The 20,417-nt window shown below is 42.3% G+C and overlaps 1 protein-coding gene across 1 annotated transcript in view; it reads left to right on the plus strand.

Annotated features, from left to right (window-relative positions):
* Grin2a (glutamate ionotropic receptor NMDA type subunit 2A) overlaps positions 1–20,417 on the plus strand; it is a 420,443-nt gene that overhangs the window by 357,140 nt on the left and 42,886 nt on the right. Inside the window, exon 11 of the mRNA XM_015985718.3 lies at positions 294–454. Within this exon, the coding sequence (XP_015841204.1) occupies positions 294–454 (161 nt within the window). The remainder of the gene's footprint in view (positions 1–293; positions 455–20,417) is intronic.

A 20,417-nucleotide genomic window follows, 5' to 3' on the forward strand; every position in this document is an offset into this window, starting at 1 on the left:
AATGGAACAGGAGAGCTAACCTCAGCAGAAATTCATTGAGCAACAGACCAAGGTCCATGTTTGGTTCTGGGGAATAGTACAGAAAACACAAGAAAACACAAGCTAGATGCTGTCTTCACCTTCCTGGGGATCGGAGCCCCGCAGGAGATTGGATTAAGCACAAAGAAAGCTGAAAGGATCTTCTTACTGCTCTGTACTTCTACATGCTCAACCTCTGTCACTGCATGAATGCTCACTCTCTGGTTTCTTCTTGCTCTTTCTTTCACCTTCCCCTCCCCCAATTCCCCCTCCAGTTTCAGAGACCTCATGATTATTCCCCGCCTTTCCGATTTGGGACAGTACCCAATGGGAGCACAGAGAGGAATATCCGTAACAACTACCCCTATATGCATCAGTACATGACCAAATTCAACCAGAGGGGAGTGGAGGACGCCTTGGTCAGCTTGAAAACAGGGTAAGGACAATGCTTTCTTCTTCTCTGCAGGCATCAATGCTTAAAGGTGACAGCAGTAGACTCTGCATGTCACAGTGCTTATCTGTGAGACTGTCTATTTTCTGGAGAGCTACTGCAGGCTAGATGGTCGCCAGTAGAGGAGTGTTTGTGTTAATCTGATGAGCATCATGGGCTTCCTGTTAAGACGAGGCAACCCACAAAGTGTGAAAACTTGAAAAGCCCAGGGGTTCTGTAAGCTGATAAAAGAAGTTTGTCCAACTCCATGGGATATTTTAGCCAAGTAGAAAGACCTAAAAAGGTTGAGAGCTTAAAGAAGTAAAACTAGATTTCTATTAGATTATTTGGGGAGGGTAGGATACTGGTAACAGCTTGACAGTATAATATTGATGAAGGTGGCTGGCGATGAGGCTCAGAGCAAATTCTGGAATGCAGAAGTCCTAAATTTCATTCTACACACACTGAACAAAATGGTGAAGGAGAAAGGAAAGAAATAAGAACGCAAATCCTTTCTAAAGACACAGCCAGTGTTCTGGTCTACTCATTGACATGGTGGAATAGAGCTGTATTAGTCAGGGGTCTCTAGAGGAACATAACTGATGGAAGGAATATGTATGTGTTTGTGTGTATGTGTAATGTATGTATGTATATATATATACATATGTGGGTATGTATATATATAAAGGGGATTTATTAGAATGGCTTACAGGCTGTTGTTCAACTAGTCCACCAATGTCCACCAATGGAATGTCCAAGAATACAAGTAGTTGTTCAATGAGGTTGGATTTCTCAGCTGATCTTCAGTATATGACTGCCAGCAAGAACAAGCAAGCAAAGAGAGCAAGCCTCCATCCATGCGTCATATATATATATATATATATTTATCCAGGCTGACAGCACAAAGTGTGGCCCAGATTAAAGATGCATTTTTCCACCTCAAAAGATCTGGATTCAAAGTGGGTCCTCCACTTAAAATGACTTAATTGAGAAATAAAAACCTCAAAGGTATATCCAGCCATTTAGGTTTTAGTTATTTCCAAATGTAGTCAAGTTGACAACTGAGAACAGCCATCACAAATCCATACCTTGTCAACCTGATACACAATCATATCTCCTTATATTATTCTTTCATTTACAAATGATAATAACTGTGTCACAATTACACCTAACGTAACTATCACTTATACAACTGTAAACACATTATAAATTTTAGAATAGGTGGCAATGTCCCTGAAGGGACATTCTTTTAGTATCTCAAACTCAAATATAATAATCCCTGTTCCAGGTTCCACTCCAAACATAACAGCCCTCACTCCATAGGTCAGCGAACCAATGTCAGAATTCCGCCAACTTCTAAGTATATCTATCACAATTATACATTTTGGGCCTGGGGAAATAACCACAGGGTGATTTGGACCTACTGTGAGTTGGACTTCTGCCCAAACTCCATTAGTCATCTGAACTCCATGAGCCCCTACTTTAAGTGGAGGGCCACAGTTTCTTGGGGTCCCTCAGAATCAGCACCAGTTCAGAACCCGTGTCTAACAGACCCCAGGAAGTCTGATTGTTTCCTTTCCCCCAGTGTACAGGTACCCTTGTAAAAGGCCAAGGTCCTTCTAGGGAAGGACTGGAGAAAGGCTAACAGTAAAATTTTAGGCATTTTATCAAGTTCCTTCCTCAGGAGAACCTGGCTACCCCTTCATTCAAGAGGTTCTGGGTTTGCAAACTGGCTCAAGTCTTGAAATTGATTCATGAACTGAGATTCCCTTTTGCCATAATCCAATACAGCGTTTCTTTCATTTGTTTGAGAATTTTTCCACTTCTGCAGATCAAACAAAAATTTGGCAGTCTTATCTATTTCTTGCTTAGAAACAGCAGGATTGATTACCCCAGTGGTTCTCAACCTGTGGATCCCAACCCCTTTGGGGGTCAAATGACCCTTTCACAGAGGTCACCTAAGACTATGTACATGTCAGATATTTGCATTATGATTCATAATAGTAACAAAATTACAGTTATGAAGTAGCAACAAAAATAATTTTGTGGTTGGGGTCACCACAACATTAGGAACTGTATTTAGGGGTCTCAGCATTAGGAAGGTTGAGAACCACTGGATTAACCAGTACCAAAGGTCCATACAAGTCATGCCACCATACAATCACTTTGTCTGTGCTGACCATTACAGGTCAGGCCATTATGAACATTGCTTTGCCTATGATGACGTTATGATAACCAGGGTCACCTTGCCTTTGGTGACTCAGTGCTGTCACCTGGCCCCTGTACCTCAGGACCCAACTAAACCCATTGCATTTAATTCATCCACCTGAGCAGCAGCGTCTCCAGCCTTAAGGTCTGGCACAAGGAAAAGGGCGACAAATGGCTCTTCAGATGTGCTGTTGCCCCTCACCGTTTTCATCTTACAGAATTAGGGAAGGGCTGTGCCTTCTCATTGCGGAGGGTTAGGATTTACACAGCATATCCACTCTAGCATTACAATTTCCGGGAGTCTTTAAAAATCCCTTCATCAACACTAAGTCAAGGGATAGCAGGCATCTCCAACTCTTTTTAAGTAGGCCATCTTTTGACAAATGCTTCAACAAACCATTTGAACAAACTGTTGACACCTTTTTTAACTGTTCAAACTTCCATATTAAACTCAGAATCTCCACTCAGTGGACCCATGCCAATAAACTCAACCTGATCCAGTTTTATGTTCCTTCCACCATTATCCCACACCCTTGAAATCCATTCCCACACATATTCCCCAGACTTCTGCTTGAATGAATGAGCAAACTCATTAAGATCTTGAATAGTGTAGTGCACCTCCCCATGGACTGCACTTTCTACCTCCCCTAGGAGCATGCTTTTGCCTTCAGTCTGGGTATAGGTCTGGAGGAAGCTATTGGTGGTTCTGAGGGACATCGGTCTTGTCTTGCCTGGCATTTCCCTCAGAGAAAGTCACTTCTGCTTTAGCAGACAATGAAGGCTTGATTTCATCAGTCAACGGTAGAAAGGGCAATATTTCAAGGGGTGGGATTGTTAGTTCATCTTCTGCTGAGGGTGGAGAGACTGCCTCCTCAGGTGAGATAAGCCCTTGAGAATCTGAGGGTTCAAAGTGCTTAGCTTCCATAGGGTCCTCCCTCACATCCCCATCCCGAGTTGCAGGGTCCCAATTAATGCCCTAATTTTAACTGCCAACACCCTACAGAGCTGGGACTTGAACTTTTGCTGTAATTCAGCCAACCTTATAATGAGGACTTTGGTTTGATTTTCCCCAACTTGAGCTGTGTGGCTGCTGAAGAGAAGATTCTCTTCCAGGGCACACTTAGGAACTTTTAGACCGTTTATCACTGGAGCAGGTCAATTTTCTCACCAAGTTCGTTGTTGTTCTTCACTGTATTGAGATGCTAGGAGTTGGTTAATTTTATCCCCAAGTTCATTCCTATTCTTTGTCAATTTATCCAGAGATGCTAGGAGCAACCAACAAGCAGCATCATTTTCTTTATTTTTTCACAATCTGTCAAAGGTTTTTCATTTTCTGCAGAGTCACCAAATCATTTGCCTCTTACAGCCAGTGAATAAGGGTAATCAAAGGCATTTGTCTCCTTAAGTTTTAAAATGGTTCATACATGGGCTTTCAGAACTCTTTGAGCTTCTAGGAGAGACTTCAGTAACTGGAGATGTTGGCAAATTGGAAAGCCTATGCTAGATACTTAGAAAATTCATCCTTATACCTCTGTTACTCTAGAATTACTTCTGGTATCAACATCTGTATTCTCAGGGTTTCCTAGAGAAACAGAACTGATAGAATGGCTATGTATATGATATATATCATATACTATATATAATGTAATGACTATATATGTATATATCTGTATATGTAGTATAAAGGGAATTTATTAGAATGGCTTATAGTCTGTGGTCCAGCTAGTTCAACAATGTCTATTTACCAATTAAAGTCCAAGAATCCAGTAGTTTCTCAGTTCACGAGGCTGAATGTCTCATCTCGTCTTCGGTATATACCAGAACCTCAAAGCAATAGGCTCTAATGCCAGTGAATAGACTTGCCAGAGAAGGCAAGCAGGCAGAGAGCAAGCTTCCTTCTTCATATCTTTATTTTGGCTGCCAGCAGAAGGTGTGGCCCAGATTAAATGTGGATCTTCCCAGCTCAAAGGAGCTAGATTAAAAGTGGGTCTTCCTACTTCAAATTATTTCATTAAGGAAAGAACCCTCAGGCAGGGTGGTGGTGACATACATTTAATCTCAGCACTCAGGAGTCAGAGGTAGACAGATCTCTGTGAGTTCAAGGGTCTACAGAGTAAGTTCCAGGACAGGCTCCAAAGCTACACAGAGAAACCCTGAAACCCTGTTTTGGAAGAGAGAGAGAGAGAGAGAGAGAGAGAGAGAGAGAGAGAGAGAGAGAAGAGAAGAGAAGAGAAGAGAAGAGAAGAGAAGAGAAGAGAAGAGAAGAGAAGAGAAGAGAAGAGAAGAGGAGAGGGAGAGAGAGAGGGAGGGAGGGAGGGAGGGAGAGAGGGAGGGAGGGAGGGAGGGAGAGAGGGAGGAGAGGGAGAGAGGGAGGGAGGGAGGAGAGGGAGAGAGAGAGGGAGGGAGAGAGAGAGAGAGAAAGCCTCACAGGTGTGCCCAGTCGCATCCAGATGTAGTCAAGTTGACAACCAAGAATAGCCATCACAACCCCATATGACAAAGGCTAAGTGACAATGTACAGCCTGGGAGTGGAGACAGGTGGATTCCCTGGGCTTCCGGCCAGCCAATCATGACAAAGCAGCAGGCTCTAGGTTCAGTAAGAGACCTCTTTTCAATGAATCATGTAGAGAGCAACAGAAGATTCCTCTGGAGTTCACACATGCACTCATAGGCAAGGGTATCTGCACACACAAGTGCACACACACATGCACACACAGACACACAGAAAAGGTAGTGCGGTCTGGGGAGGCAGGTCAGCAGGTTAGAGTATTTACCACACAAACATGAATGCCTGGATTTGATCCACAAGATCCTATGTGTAAAAAAAAGACAGGTGTGGTGGTATTTATCTGAAATTCCAGTGCAGGAGTGAGTGGTGTTGTGGAGACAGGAGGATCTCTGGCTAGCCAGATTCATCCAGTCAGTGGGCTCCAGGCCAGTGAGAGACCCACTCTCAACAAATAAGCTGGAGAACACTTGAGGAAGAATCTGACACTGACCTATGGCTGCCACATGTATGTGACACACATGAACGCACCCCCCATACATAAGAGAAGTAAAAACACCACAGTCAGAGACAGTCACTGCCTCTCCCCATTACTGGCTCTGTGATTATTTTATGTTTATGACCTTTATTTAAGCATCTTGAGCCTCATACTTAAAGTGTGAATAATCATAGGACCTAATTCACTAGAATTATGTGGCAAATAAGATGGACGGAAGTGTTAGAGAGGGCAGTTTGGGTAGCACCTGGCATAAGATGGTATTTATTGTTATTGTTGTCATTTGTTGCAAAGGTTAAACTCCATTTGTGGATCTTCAGAAAGTCAGGGATGTGTGAAATACAATTTAGAAGGATTCCATTAAAATGATTTCATCTTAAATGAAGGAGTTGTATAATGAGAGAAGTTTTGATTATCTAGAAAATTAGCTTTGATGGGGATTTCAGTCGTCTAGGGTTTCTGAACCTGACATGTGACTACAGCAGCAATACCTCCCCACACCTCAGTAGCTGCTTCCTCTTCTTCTTACCTTTTGGGGGACTAAGAACCCCTCTACACTGTCAGTCTAAACCCAGATCGATGCAGAGTTCTTCAGGAATTTCGTCTGAGGGCATTTCTCCCCACCAGCCCTGTGTTTGGGCTTTGATTGGTATGTTAGCACAGACAGGAAGAATGTTTCTTCAGAGGTTAGTCCATGACTCACCTAAAACTCACACATGGCTTGTTCCAGCTTGAAATGATGTTTTTAAGTTTTGAAATGCACAATAGAAACACAGAAGTCTGATATTAAATAAATTGATGGCTCTCTACTCACTCATGCTGTTGGTTAGTGGTACCCAGCAGTGGTCATCCTTGGTAGTGTCTTCCACCAAGCCTGTCACCTCCAGGCTGAGGGTTCATTCCCTACTCTAACAACCTATTAATAACACATCTTGTTTGTTCCATTATTCTGTCTGTCTTCTTTACCACAGCACTCTCATTGTGAGACTGTTGCATTGAATCCTAGGTCTTGTTTCTCATTGCTGTATAGATTTTCATGGTTGGTACACTTCACAAGTTTATCCCTCTCAGTCTTGGTGAATGTGTGAGGACTGCCCTGTTTGGAGTATTTGGATCCTGGTCTAAAGAGACCCTCGTATGTACCTTCTTTTGCACATGCTTCTCCCTGTATACCTTTAATAATGGAATTGCTGGGGCATGGAATGTGTATATATTCAACTTTAGCAGATACCATAAAATGTTTTTCTTTTTTATGACTTTCAAGCTTGGGCATGGTGTGGGTCTATGGGTTCTTTCCCCAAATATCTACATCATTGCTTCAGACAGACCATGATCACAGTGTAGATGACATGGTTGAGGGCTGTCTGTCTCCTTGTCATCCAATTGTCACCCAGAGCTCAAATGGGTTATTTTCTTTCATTTTTAAAAAGTATGCGATACAAAAAAGGGATTGCAGAAGCAGAAATCAGCCAAGGCCATACATTGTACAAATTGTTTCCTGAAAACCATATAATAATTATGACATCCATCTTGGAAAGCGTGGGCAGATGGTGGTTTGCTGTGTGAACTTGCCACGTAAGGGCTGCTTTGGGCTAGTTCTTCAAAGTAGAAGCAAGAGCTAAAAGGATAGGAGTTATTCTTCAGGTGACAGCTGTGTGGTAGGCTGAAAGGGATGAGACCACATTAGGGCTGCATCCTGGAGATTTGGGCTCAGAGGGGTTAATGCTGGCAGAAAACAACATGTGTTCTTAAAAGTCGCCATGGTTAATTATGTGAATAAGGTTTGAATAAACAAGACATCTGCATTGTCCAAAAATTAAGCATAACCACCACCACCACAACAAAAACATAGTACCCGGGCCTGATTTTTCAGGCCTATCATCACAGCTATGCAAGAATCTGTAGAAGGAAGAACATAAATTCAGGTCTGTCCATCTTACAAAATGAGTTCAAGACCACCCTTGGCAACTTAGTGATACCCTGTCTCCAAACAAAACATAAAAAGAGGGCTGGGATATAGTTCAATGGTAGAGCATAAAGGAGCTAGGTTTAATCCCCAGTATCACCCCAAACAAAGAAAATACATGGAAAAAAAAAAGTGAATACTTAGATTCTCCTTCCATGCTGCTCTTCATTTGCCTTATACCCTCCCCCCAGTACCCCAGTACATTTGCTCCATTACCACCCCTGGCAGATCCAGATTGCTCTGTGTCCTGCATAGGCTTTCATTTGTAAATGAACCATGCTGGCTTTATCCAATGCCCAATTGACAGAAACTTAAGTTGTCTCCAACATTTTGCTTTTGCAAGTGATAGTGCAGTGGAGACTACCCCCCCCCCACGTTTCATGAAATATAACATTAATTTATTGAAATAGTTGGTCAAAGACTGCATATAATTGTAACTTCGGCAGATGTTGACAAATTTCCTTTCCAAGGAAATGTGTATCTACCCCATAAAAGAGAGTCTGTTTCTCCAAAGTTGTTACCAATACAGTTCCCAGTTGACCTTCTAAACAGTTCCCACTAAGGAAAGTTTGCACCAACATATATCTTAATTTGGACATTTTCATTATCTATGAGTTTGAACATCTTTTTCTATATAACTAAGAATCATCAGTAATTCCTTTTTTTTCTTTATTGTACAATAATATTCAGTTCTACATAATAGCCACAGATTCCCTTGTTCTCTCCCTTCCTGCCCCCTCCCCTTCCCCCCAGCACACCCAGTAATTCCTTTTTTTAAAAGAAAGTATTTTTAACCAGTTTATTTTTTGATCCTGTTGAAGATATTTCTCCCATGCATATTTTAATTTTGTAGTCAAATATATTAATCATTACTATGGCTTTTGAATTTTGAGTTATAATTCAAAAATCTTTATTTACCCTAATGTTACAGAATAATTCTCTCCCATTTTAGTTTACTTTATTATTTACTTATGTATTTATTTATTTTATTTTATTTGCTGAGATAAGATCTTACTATGTTGCCCAAGCAAGCCTTATGGACACACTTTCCCAGGTGCTAAAATTGCAGGTATGGGTTCCCATGCTGACTTGCATTTTTATCGAGGCAGGGTCTCGTGTATCCTAGGCTGATCTGCAGCTCTCTGTGTACCCGAAGACAACCTTAAACTTCTGATCTTGCTTCCACCACACAAGTGCTGAGTGATCAGGCACACACCACCACCCTGGTTTATCGGTGATCAAACCTAGAACCTCACGCGTGTTAGGTGAACACACTACCAGCAGAGCCCCATCTCCAGCCCCTGGCTTGCACTTTCAATTATTTAGGATTTTTCTTGGGTCATTTTATGAGAGCTGACTCCAAACCCTCAGATAATGCGCTGCTGTCCCAGAACTGTCCAGAAACCCCACGTGCATCTTCTGTGTCTGTATCCACACCCTCCCACTTCTGTCTTTTAAACATGAGCTCTGCCACAGTTAGAGGCCCCTTTCCTTCCTTTCACGTCTTGGTTCTTAAATTTTGTTATTATTAAATATATTAGTGTCTGTGATGATGATGATGAGTCAGTGCCCTGCCTTACCATGTACAACATCTCAGGAAAGCTTCATCTCTCTGGAAGATAGGTACCCAATCTATCCTCGAATTGCTGAGATTTATGGCATCTCCTTTGTACTGCCCTCGGGACCCTGTAGTCCAACAGACACTACTTAGAACACTCTGAGTGTGGAGTTCAACTATCGGCTCCTGTCCCTGCCTATATGGGTCTCAGTAGCATCTCCAGAATAGGAAACAAGCCCCATAAGCATGGCCAGGAAGTGCTGGCTGTTGTTTTCTGAGACGGCTTTGCATACCTAGTAGCTTCAGCTTAGGTTCTGTGCCCTGTTTGAGTTCTGGCTCTTCATCCAGCCATGGCTTTGAACAAGCCATGCCGTCTCGTAGTCTCACTTTCTCCATTTCAAAAGCAAAGGTGCTGGCTACTTTGATCTCTGAAATAGCCCTGAGATTCTTTTATCTGCATCAACTATATATGTAGTTGGAATTCACACAGATCACATAAAAATCATAAAAGATTAAGGAAAAGAACTCTAATTCTAGTGTTTCCAAGCCTTGTTGATGAGCCAAAACAACATGAATCACATGCTAACTTGTTAAAATGCAGATTCCTGGGTCTTGTGTGGCTTTCTGTGTATCCATGGAGAATCTTCATTTTGATGAGCATCCTCTACCAGGTGCTAGTGGTTCTGAGGGATGAGAGGATTTCAGAACAGCTACTTTAAAGGAGTCTCATAAACATTGGATTGAGACAGGTTTATAAACAGTAGACAAACCAAATGCTTATCTTTAGAACAAATCAAGGCTAGAAGAAAAGCAGAGAGGGAGAAAGTCTTTAAAAGTATATTTCTCTGTATATTTGGATTTGTAATAAACGAAACTCAAGATGTTATCAAGTAAAGTCACAGGAAAAAATAGATTTGATGTGTAAATGCTGAGATCAGAATGATCTCAGAGATGGACTATGGAGGAAGAGCTGTTAGTAAGCCCAGGTTTATAGACCAAGCTTCTTTAAATAAAGCTGTCATCGTATGACCAGATGCCTACAGAAACAATCTGGGAACTCAATAATTGTTTGGACTAGAATTTAAGAGCTCGCACTCTCATGGAAGTAGGGTGTGGACGAGCTGCCCACATCCTGGAAGACAGGACAGAGTACAGTTGAAACAGGAAAGGATGACATACTTCCTCCAGTAAAGCCTGGCATTCTGTAGTTTCGCCGTTTCCCAATAGCCTGTTCAAATCCTTAGTGAGGGCTGAGTGCTGATGATCTAGTCCTGTGTGGAAACCTGCTCATAGACACACCCATATGAACCTAGGTACATCTCAGTCCAGTTATGTTGATGAGCAGAACTAGCTATCAGAGTAGCCTAAATTGAAGTCAGCGGGGATAATGACAGAAAGAGCCCCAGCAAGCCAGATGAAGCAGAGTCCCCATGGGAAGGGTCTGGGAACAAGTTCTTCAGGAGATTTATGCTAATCAGGTTTTGAGAACATCTGCTCTAGAAGAGAGGACCGAAGCTGAGTGGGGCAGAGACATCTAGACTTACAAATGCTGTGTCATTCACTCAGGGTTGGCAAGGGGTAAACTAAAAAGCTTCTATACCAGATTTAAGTGAAACAGGGTCCCTAGGACTCAGAGAGCTACTAGCTTAAGACACAGTAGGATAATTGGTGTTTTTTATTTCAGTTGATTTTCATGTGCAGTTATTTGTACATTAATATAAAAGTCTAACCTCTCTCCCTCCTTCCCTTCTTTTATTTACGATTTTTATTAGCATATATTATCCCTGCAAAGTCATGAGTTTCTTTATGTCATTTCCATCCATGGAAATGCAGAACACTGCAGTCATACACATTTCCTAAGAAGCTCACCTCTTCAGCCCTCATACCCCGCTCTCCAGTTTCCTGCTGGACTTCTTCCCAACCCAACACCATAGGCAAACAGACAGATCTCATTGTCCTCCTTTATACGCAGTAAAGTGAAGAATTATTTTAAAGGGAGAATTATCTTTTCTTTTGATTTTTTATTGTGACAAAGTTAACATAAAATTACCACCTTAGTTGTTTTCAGTGTAGAAGGTCAGGGATGTCAAATGTATTCAAGACGTGGTACAAGTATCGTGACCACTGTTCTAGTTTTGTTCTGTTGCTGTGATCAAACACTCCGACCAAAAGCAACTTAGGGGAATAAAGGGTTTATTTGGCTCATACTTCCAGGTCATAGTACATCACTGAAGAAAGTCGTGACAGGAATTTGAAGCAGAAGTCATAGATAAATGCTGCTTACTGGTTTCCTGGCTGGCTTATGCTCAGCTGACTTTCTTACACAGTCAGGATCACCATCCCAGGGAATGTTGCTGCCCATTGTAGGCTAGGTCCTGATACATAAATTAACAATCAAGATAGGCCCCACCGACACGCTCTTAGGCCAGGTCCCCGGATTGAAACTCTCAAGTGATTCTGTGTTGTGTCAAGTTGACAGCTGAGGCTCACTTAGGAAACCATCCCTTCCCCAAACTCTTCACTTTCTAAGCTTCAAACTCAGTGTCCTGAAAACACAAATTCTGTTCTCCCTCCTCTGTCTCTGGTAACCACCATCCTAGTTCTTATTTTTATGATTTTGACCACTGCAAGCCTCTTGTTTAAATAGAATTGAACAGTGTGTGTGTGTGTGTGTGTGTGTGTGTGTGTGTGTGTGTCTGTGTGTGCATGTGTATGTGTGTGTGCGCGTGTACTTATTTTATTTCATGCTCATGTACTTATTTTATTTCACTGAGCACAATGTCCTCAAGGTCAATTTATATTATAGTATATATTTACTTTTATTTCCTTCTTAAAGGCTGAATAATATTCAATTGTTTTTATACACATGCTTCTCCTGTATTCATCTATTGATAGACACATGTCACTGCCCTTGCCTTTCAGCTGGTTTGGATAATGCAGAGTGAGCATAGGTATGCAAATGTCTTTTTGAGTTCCCAGAATAGGTTATTTTGATACATCTATAGAAGTAGAATTACTGTGTCATAAAATGAGTATTTATATGTTTAGGAATGTGTGTGTGTGTGTGTGTGTGTGTGTGTGTGTGTGTGTGTGTGTGTGTAACAACAATTGAAGAAAAAACTGTTAATTTGAAAGTGATGAGAATGTAAATGGTAGGATTTAGAGGGAGGAAAAAGAAAGGGAAATGGTATAATTATATTATAATCTCAAAAATATTTTAAAATTACTTAAAATATACAACTTCATTTTTAAATGTTTGAGGATCCATTGTTCTTTTCTCCCTCGTCTGTAAGATGTTCTGGTATTTTATACATGAGTCCCAGTTTCCCTACTTTCTTTCCAATGCCTGTTTGTTCCTTGTTAGTAGCCGTGAGTGTTTATAAGGATTAGTGATGTTGACCTGAGTGGTCATTGGCCATTTGTATACCTTCTCTGAGAAGTGATTTGCCCACTTTTTCTGTGTTTTAGTTATTGAGTTTTAGGGGTTCTCTTTATCTTTTGCATATTCATATATTAATCTCTTGTCACACACATGATTTGAAAATATGTTCTTCTATTTTGTGGGCTGAATTTTACATTTCAGTTATGTTGAAAATATCTTTTTTTGTTTGTTTGTTTTGTTTTTTCAAGACAGGGTTTCTCTGTGTAGTTTTGGTGCCTGTCCTGGATCTCACTCTGTAACCCAGGCTGGACCTGAACTCACAGAGATCCGCCTGGCTCTGCCTCCTGAGTGCTGGGATTAAAGGCGTGCGCCACCACCCGTTGGCAATATCTTTGATACACATTTTTTAAGCATTAAGGAAGTTCATCTTTTTGCATGAACATTTATCTACAAAGCTCAGGTTGATCCTCCCTGCAGGTGTGAGATTATATGTGCAGATGTGTGTACAGGTGCATAGGTATGCAAGTACACATTGTGTACACTTCCGTGTGGAGGCTGAGAGCATCCTCAAGCATCACCCCCCCACCCAGGTACCATACTTCTTGGTTTTAGGAGCTGGTCTCTCACCCCTGCTCAGCTGATTCAGCTAATTCGGCTGGCCTGTGAGCCCCAGAGATTCTCCTGACCATGCTTCCTCAGAACTGAGGCTACAAGGACACACCATCACACTGAATGCTGGGGATTGAACTCAGGTCCTTTGCTTGTTCCACACATACTGAGTCATTCCCCTAAGTCTCAGGTTTTTCTTCATGATATGCCTGTAAAAAAACTGAACTGTGATCCCACATCTTCGCAAGGGCAGAAACATCTTCACTGCAAAGCGAACAGTGATCTTTAGTCTTTCACACCAGTTCTCAAAGCCCAAGGCTTTCAGGGTTGCATAATTTTTATCAAGAACTGGGTTTGTGATTCAGGTATCCATGATCCTCAGGCTTTTAGGAGTTAATCTCTTAAATATCTAGAGATGGAGTTATCCCCAGGGAGATAGGATGAGGAAGAGGAGGAGACATTTAGGAGGAAGTGCAGGGTGTTGGAGATGTGGGGGACTGTGACTTTAGGTCTGGATACATTAAGCTGGCAGTATCTTTGACCAACACCATTACCTTTATGCCACCTGCATCCTACTGATGTTACAGTTTATGAGCTGCAGCCCTGAGTGACTGGCATATCCCCACTCAACTCTCGGTGCTCTGAGCTAGGTACCACTTTATTCTCCTCAGAAGATGAAGAACATGAAGATCACAGAGATGAACAGATGGTACAATGAGCTGTTTAGCAGAATCACTGTATTGTAGAATTATTAAGCACAGGGCTCAGACTCACCTCCCACTTGCAATCCTGGCTAGAGAGTTGGATAGATAGGATTAGAGTTCAAGGCAGGATTGGTAAGTGGAGTTGTATGGTCCTGTATAATGTATATGTCTTATGTAACTCATCATGTGATGACCTCAGAGCTGATAAAAAACACAGCATCCTTATTTCTACTCTCTAAAGAAACTGGTCCAGCAATACAGGAAAGACAGAGAGAAAGGTAGATATGGGGTGTCAGGATGGTTGCTATGCCAAGCAAGTTCTTTCAAGGATACCATCTGAGTGGGGCTTATTTGCTATATTTTATCAGTCAGACAGAATCAGGCACGCGTGGTTCATTTTCAGCTGTTGAGTTCGAAAGCAGGCGTAGACATCAGCGCTCAGCGAGCTGTTCTAAATGGGATCGCGTCATCTCCAGAGAAAAGCAGATCGACAATGACCTGGTTTCTGAGATCCACCCCCACACTGCAAATACAGCTCAAAAATAATTGGTACCACATCATACGGTTAGGGTTGTTTTTCCTTAATAAAAACTCAAGAAATCAGAGATATCTTTCTTCTTTTTGTCCTTGGAATGACTTCTTGTTATACTCCATAAAAAATAATATTAAAAGATTTTCAAGGCCCTTCATGAAAACTGTTAAAAATAGGAAAACTGGAGGTGGGGGAGACACTGAAAGAAGTACATTCACAGTTCTGTAAACTCAGAGATGGAGACAGAGAGACAGGAAGAGGAAGAAAGCAGACTAAATGAAAATACAGAAAAATGTTGACAGAGGGCTGAGGAGACAGTTCAGTCAGTGCTTGCACTGCAAGTGTGAGGAACTAAGCTCATCCCACATAAAAAGCTGGGCATAGTGGCATGCACTGGGAGGTGGAGACAGGCGGACCCCTGAGGCTCACTGGCTAGCCAGCCTTGATTGTCTACCTGATGAGCCCCAGGCCAAAGGAGCTAGGTGGAATTCCCAAGGCTGTCCTCTGGCTCCATATGTACCTGTGCACGTGTACACACGCGTGCCCCCTCCCCCCCCCACACAAGTGAAATGGTTACTTTTGAAAAGTTTGCTAACAACCATCTTGCAGGGCAGTCTGCTGAGAATGTCATTTTGTGTCATCTCTCAGATTCTGTACCAGTAACAGCCTTGGTTTTGTTTCGTTTTCCATTTAAGTCAAACTTTTTTCTATGGACAACATGTATCTTGCAACTAATAATGGTTGGCTTTGTGCTTGGGCTATGACTTGAAAATTCACAGCTCAATCTGTGATTGTCCTTCAGCAGTTGTGAGAGTGTGTAGTGTAAATGGTCCCTGGCTTCCCTGAAGCCTCGATACTGTTCCACATCCGAATGGGCTTGACTCAAATTGCTTTATCCACCCATCTGAAGCTCTTTTTATTGCATTTTGAATTGTTTGGGAACTAAGTGAGGTATTTCTTACCGACGGGTAACATTTATTGGGCACTGACCTGTGGGAAGGTCCTGTTTGGGTGGCTTGGTCAGCATAATCTTATTTAAACCTTTTGTCAACACTGTGGCCATGGCTGCCATCATTGCTACCTTCTATTCTGGAACAGAAGACACAGGCACGGAATGATGGAATAGGGTTTCTAGGGTATATAAGTATCGCTCCAGAGCCAATGCTTTGAGTCACAACTTAAATACAGTAATGCGGTGATCATCTGTGCGACAACACACAGCCAGGGTGCCTCTAATTGCCCACTGTTATATAAAACCAGTGCAAAGTTTGTACAAGTTCTCATTTCAAAATGTCTGTTCCTTCTTTGAATTTTTTATTGCTATTTTCAAGAATATTTCTGCTTCCATTGTGATGGAAAAGACAAAGACTCCAGAGAGGAAACGGTATTCCTTAAGAGTAGAGCCATACACAGTGTGGTTTCTCTTGAGAAACTCAAAGAAGTCAGAACTCCCTAGAAAATTCAATATTCTTATTTTTAAGCATATGTGTGCATGTGTGCAGGCTTGTACACATGTGTGTACACATGGATGTGGAGGCCAGAGGTCAACCTTGGGTTTTCTTCCTCAAAACCCTGGCCACCACGTTTTTTGAGACAGGGTCTCTCACTGGCTTAGAACTCACCACGTTCTGTCTGCCTGTCTCTGACTCCTCAACATTGTGATGATAAGGATGTTGGCTTCTGAGGATGAACTCAGGTCCTCTTGTTGGCAAGTCATGTACTTTACTGACTGAGCCGCTGTCCCAGCCCAGATTCTGTATTCTTTGGGTATGTCTCCCACCCAAAGTAGGAACTTCAAATCTGTAACTGCTTCTTTGCCTTTCCATTCTGCTGGTTATGCAACCTCTCCATTTTGCAGAAGGGACTAGGGCTTGGGAATAAGCAGCAACCTGCACAAGGACCTACTTGAGGTAGAGCCAGCTTTCAGAGTCTGACCCATAATGGGCTGTTCCTCTTTTTGACTTGAGAAGGGAACAAAGCTGAAACAGGTCAGACCTGCTTATTATAAGGTGTAGGAGCAGGAGCAGAGAATCTGTGTTCCCTTGACCATCTGTGTCTTAGTAACAGGCTCCTTTCTTCCAACAGCTAAAATTACAAACAGGCTTCCACTCATCAGGTACTAAAGATCACAGCGTCTAAGTGTCAACCTTAGATGGTCTTACCAATGTCTTGTCTCATAATCCTTTGGAGGAGTCAGCCTTCCACTAGTCAGGCTGGCTCAGGCTGTAAAATCATCTAGTACACATTGTAAGACTTCATCCACATCTCAAAGGGAGCCCTTGTCCTGACTGCAAAGGCAGGGAAGTCCCACCTGTAGAGAACTGCAGGTAGGTGCTGGGCACTGTGACACACCTATGATCAAAACCGTGGCTTGTCATCTCAGCACCTGAGAGGCAGATGCAGGAGGATCATGAATTTGTAGCCATTCTTGGCTATATATTGAGGCTCTATCTCAAAACAACAAGAGACAAGAAATGTAGGTGGAGAGTGACATTGTCCCCTCCTGCAGTGATGGCTGAGGGCACCCACAAGCACCTGCCACAGAATGCTGGCTTTCCCAACTAGAAATGCATTCTCTCAGTTCTAGAGGCCAGAAGTCCAAAGTCAAGATGATGATGGGGACATGCTTCTTCCAGGGTCTCTAGTGGAGAATACTACCTCACTTCCAGCTTCTGCTTCTGGGGGCTCCTGGTTCCCTTGGCTTGTAGCTGCCTCTCTCTTCTATGACTTAATGTTCACATGGGCTTCTTTCCCTGTGTATCTTTTCTTATAAAGCTGAGGCCATTGGACATATATACCCTAGGGTATATATCCTAGGTAATGTTTATGTCAAGATCCTCAGTTAATAAAATCTTCAAAGACCCTGTTTGGCACCTGCTGACACTGTTCATTATATGAAAGTCACCAACCACAGTGGGACTCTTGCAGCACCTCCTCCCTGCAGATTTCCAGTGTTAGCACTTGCAGAGAAGAATATCCTTGGATGCCTGGGTATGCACTGCTCAGGTCCCGTCTGCAGATGCACTGTAGGGAATGGGGTTGTATCCCACAGGAAGGCACAATGCACATGTATCTAGTGTTAAATCTTGTGAGGGAACCCCACCCTTGGGTGGCTAGTGTGCTGGCTGGTTTCTTGTGCCTCCCACCTGTAGTTGCTTAGGTAGCTCTCAATTCACATTGGAGTATAACACACACACACACACACACACACTTTAGTTATTAGTGGATTCTTCATAGCTACCTTTTGTTGAGTTTGTGCTGATTAGCATTCTGCTGTACAGACAGCTAATCACTGGTAAATTTATGTGCTCAGGAACAGAACCAGTAAACTTGAGAATTGAAGTGAACTAGTTCTAGGAGCTTTGCCCTGGACTGTCACGCTTTCTGCTTCTCATTATAAAACATATTCTCGGAGCAAAAATGAAAAAATAACAGGAAATGAATAAATATCCCATTGACCACATGCCAACATCAAACCAACCCTGGCTGGATAATCATTGATTTGATGTATAGTCCATTTCCCTTAGACCTTTGCTGTATATTTTTGCATCTATTTATACCTTCATCGGTAATTACAATATTTATTTCTGCACATGCTATCCAACTATATGCAGTAGGTCAAAAATTTCAATTACAATGTTTTGATGAGCTTCCGGATCTGTAGGTGTTTTTGCCTTCATTCTCTAGGGCTGCTGGAAAACTCCATGTTTTTGTATCACAGTTGACTCAAGCTGGAGCTTCTTTGGTAAGCTGAGGGCTAGTAGTTGGGCATCTATGTTAAACATTTTAATGAATACTCAGTTCCCTTCTGCAAGCTGTAAATAGAATTCCTCAGTCAAAATAGTCAGAGTTTCTTGAAACTTCAAGTCTCCTATGGTCAACTGATTGGTTTGTTAATTTGCCTTCTTTCTGAGTGACTTCATGGTAGATTGTGGACTTAGTGAGAAAGACTCAGTCTCACAGCCTGGGTCTAGTTAACTTGTTCACTGTGTGCCTTTTGACCCCATTCCCCATATCTGTGAGATCACATGACCTGTAATTCCTTGGAGAATTAGATACTCTGACTTAGGGAAGCCATTGGCACTGAGTCCCCATGTTCTAGAACGTGACTGACTTAGAATCTTACTTGGATTTTTGTGTTTTCTGGTTGTACAGGTTGTACAGATTCCTTGTGTTTCAGTCCTGGAACCCAACAAAGTCTTCATATCCCATCATTTCTACATTGTAATGGGGTGTTTGGGACTTAGCTTCCTAGACTCAAATGTGTTCTCTGCTAAAACTCCGCTGGGACATCTTACACAACTTAATTTGCTTCTCAAACTCCACTTTTCCCACTTAATAAATGCTATCTGGGGGCTGGGGAGATGGCACAGTAGTTAAGAGCATTGTTGCTCTTGTAGAGGACCTCATTTGGCTTCAGCATCCATATGGTGGCTCACAGCCACCTGTAACTCCAATTCCAGGACATCTGACACCCATTTTTGGCTTTGAAGCCAACTGGCACTCATATGATATGCAGACATACATGCAGATACTCACATTAAAGCAAACACATCTTTAGAAGACATGCTTTTCAGGAGTTGGAGAGATGGCTCAGCAATTAAGAGTACTTGTGACTCTTAGAGAGGACTTGGGATCAGTCCCTAGTACCCACATGATGGCTCACAACCATATTTCCAGTCCCAGGAGATTAATGCCCTCTTCTGGCCTCCACAGACACCAGACACACACATGCAAAACAACCATACACATAAAGTAAAATAAATATATCTGAAGGTTTTTCTTTTTCTAAACAAAACTGCTGTTTAACTTGTCCCCTCCATAGGATATGAGTGGAAATTATTGGAATAGTCAGGCAAAGAATATGGTGTCTGTCAGGAAGTGACCATTCTAGGAAAGTCTGAACAAGGACATTGTTTCTTGGTATCAGAAATATGAGCTCCGATTTCAACCACTGAGAATGACCATCCAGAAGGAATAATGCTTCTACACCAGAGCGTGAGCTCTGGTGAGGAGAAAGAGTGGCATTTGAGTAACGTCCTCCTTCACAGGAAGGTCTCCAGCTGTTATCTCACCCTACTATAAACACACAAGAAGATCATGAAGCCCTTCTAGTCAGATGGGGGATCAAGGCTTTGTGAGACACAGACTGGCCTGTCTCCCCCAGCTTGTGACCAACCCTGTTCCTCCAGAGTCCCCTGCGTGTGGGAAGCCCAATGCTGGCTCAGTGCAGGCACTTGCAGTGGTCTGCAGTGGGTGGGTCTGGAAATACAGGCTCTGTACATCTTCTTGAATGGAGAATTGTGGGTTTCAATTCCCTTCTGTGAAAACTCCACACACTATTCTATGATATTACCACCCTTTGGATGCAATCAACTTGGGTCCAAAGTAAATGAAATGGAATAAAAGCAGCGATCTTCTATCATTTCAGTCCTTTCCTGTGTCTGAAGTTGGGGCCAAGGGCACAGCCACCTTGTAGCCTCGATCCCATCATTTCCCTCCTCCCTCCCATCCCATTGCCTCTCTTTTCTGCCTCTCTTGGAGCCTTACTATCTGCTCTCCACTTCATTCCTCCGGGTGCTTGAAGTTCTTTCTCTTTCCGCCTCTTTTCCTGATTCTCTCTTTCTTGCGCTCCCATCTATCTCTCTCTCTATTTTTCTTGACATCTGTTCCTCCTCTCAAATCCTCTCCACTTCTCTACCATTCTTGTCTGTCTTACAAATTTACTCAGAATCTTCACAGTAAAAATAAATATTAAACATGTGTCTTTTTGTTTCCAGCTCACAGTGCATGTTCTTGGTAGGAATAATCAACACAAATTAAGCTGACAGCAGCTAAAAGCACACAGGATAAAATTCGTTATTGATTAAAAATCCATAGACGACTGGAGTCTTCTTTGCTAATTTTGTATTTCTGCACAATTTTGACTCAAGAGAATTGGACTTGGTGAAAATAATAACTACAAAAGAAAAATCCCAAATGGCAGGAACCATAAATTAGTTGAGTTT

This window comes from Peromyscus maniculatus, chromosome 8 (genome assembly GCF_049852395.1).
Source record: "Peromyscus maniculatus bairdii isolate BWxNUB_F1_BW_parent chromosome 8, HU_Pman_BW_mat_3.1, whole genome shotgun sequence".
Taxonomy (NCBI): Eukaryota; Metazoa; Chordata; class Mammalia; order Rodentia; family Cricetidae; genus Peromyscus; species Peromyscus maniculatus.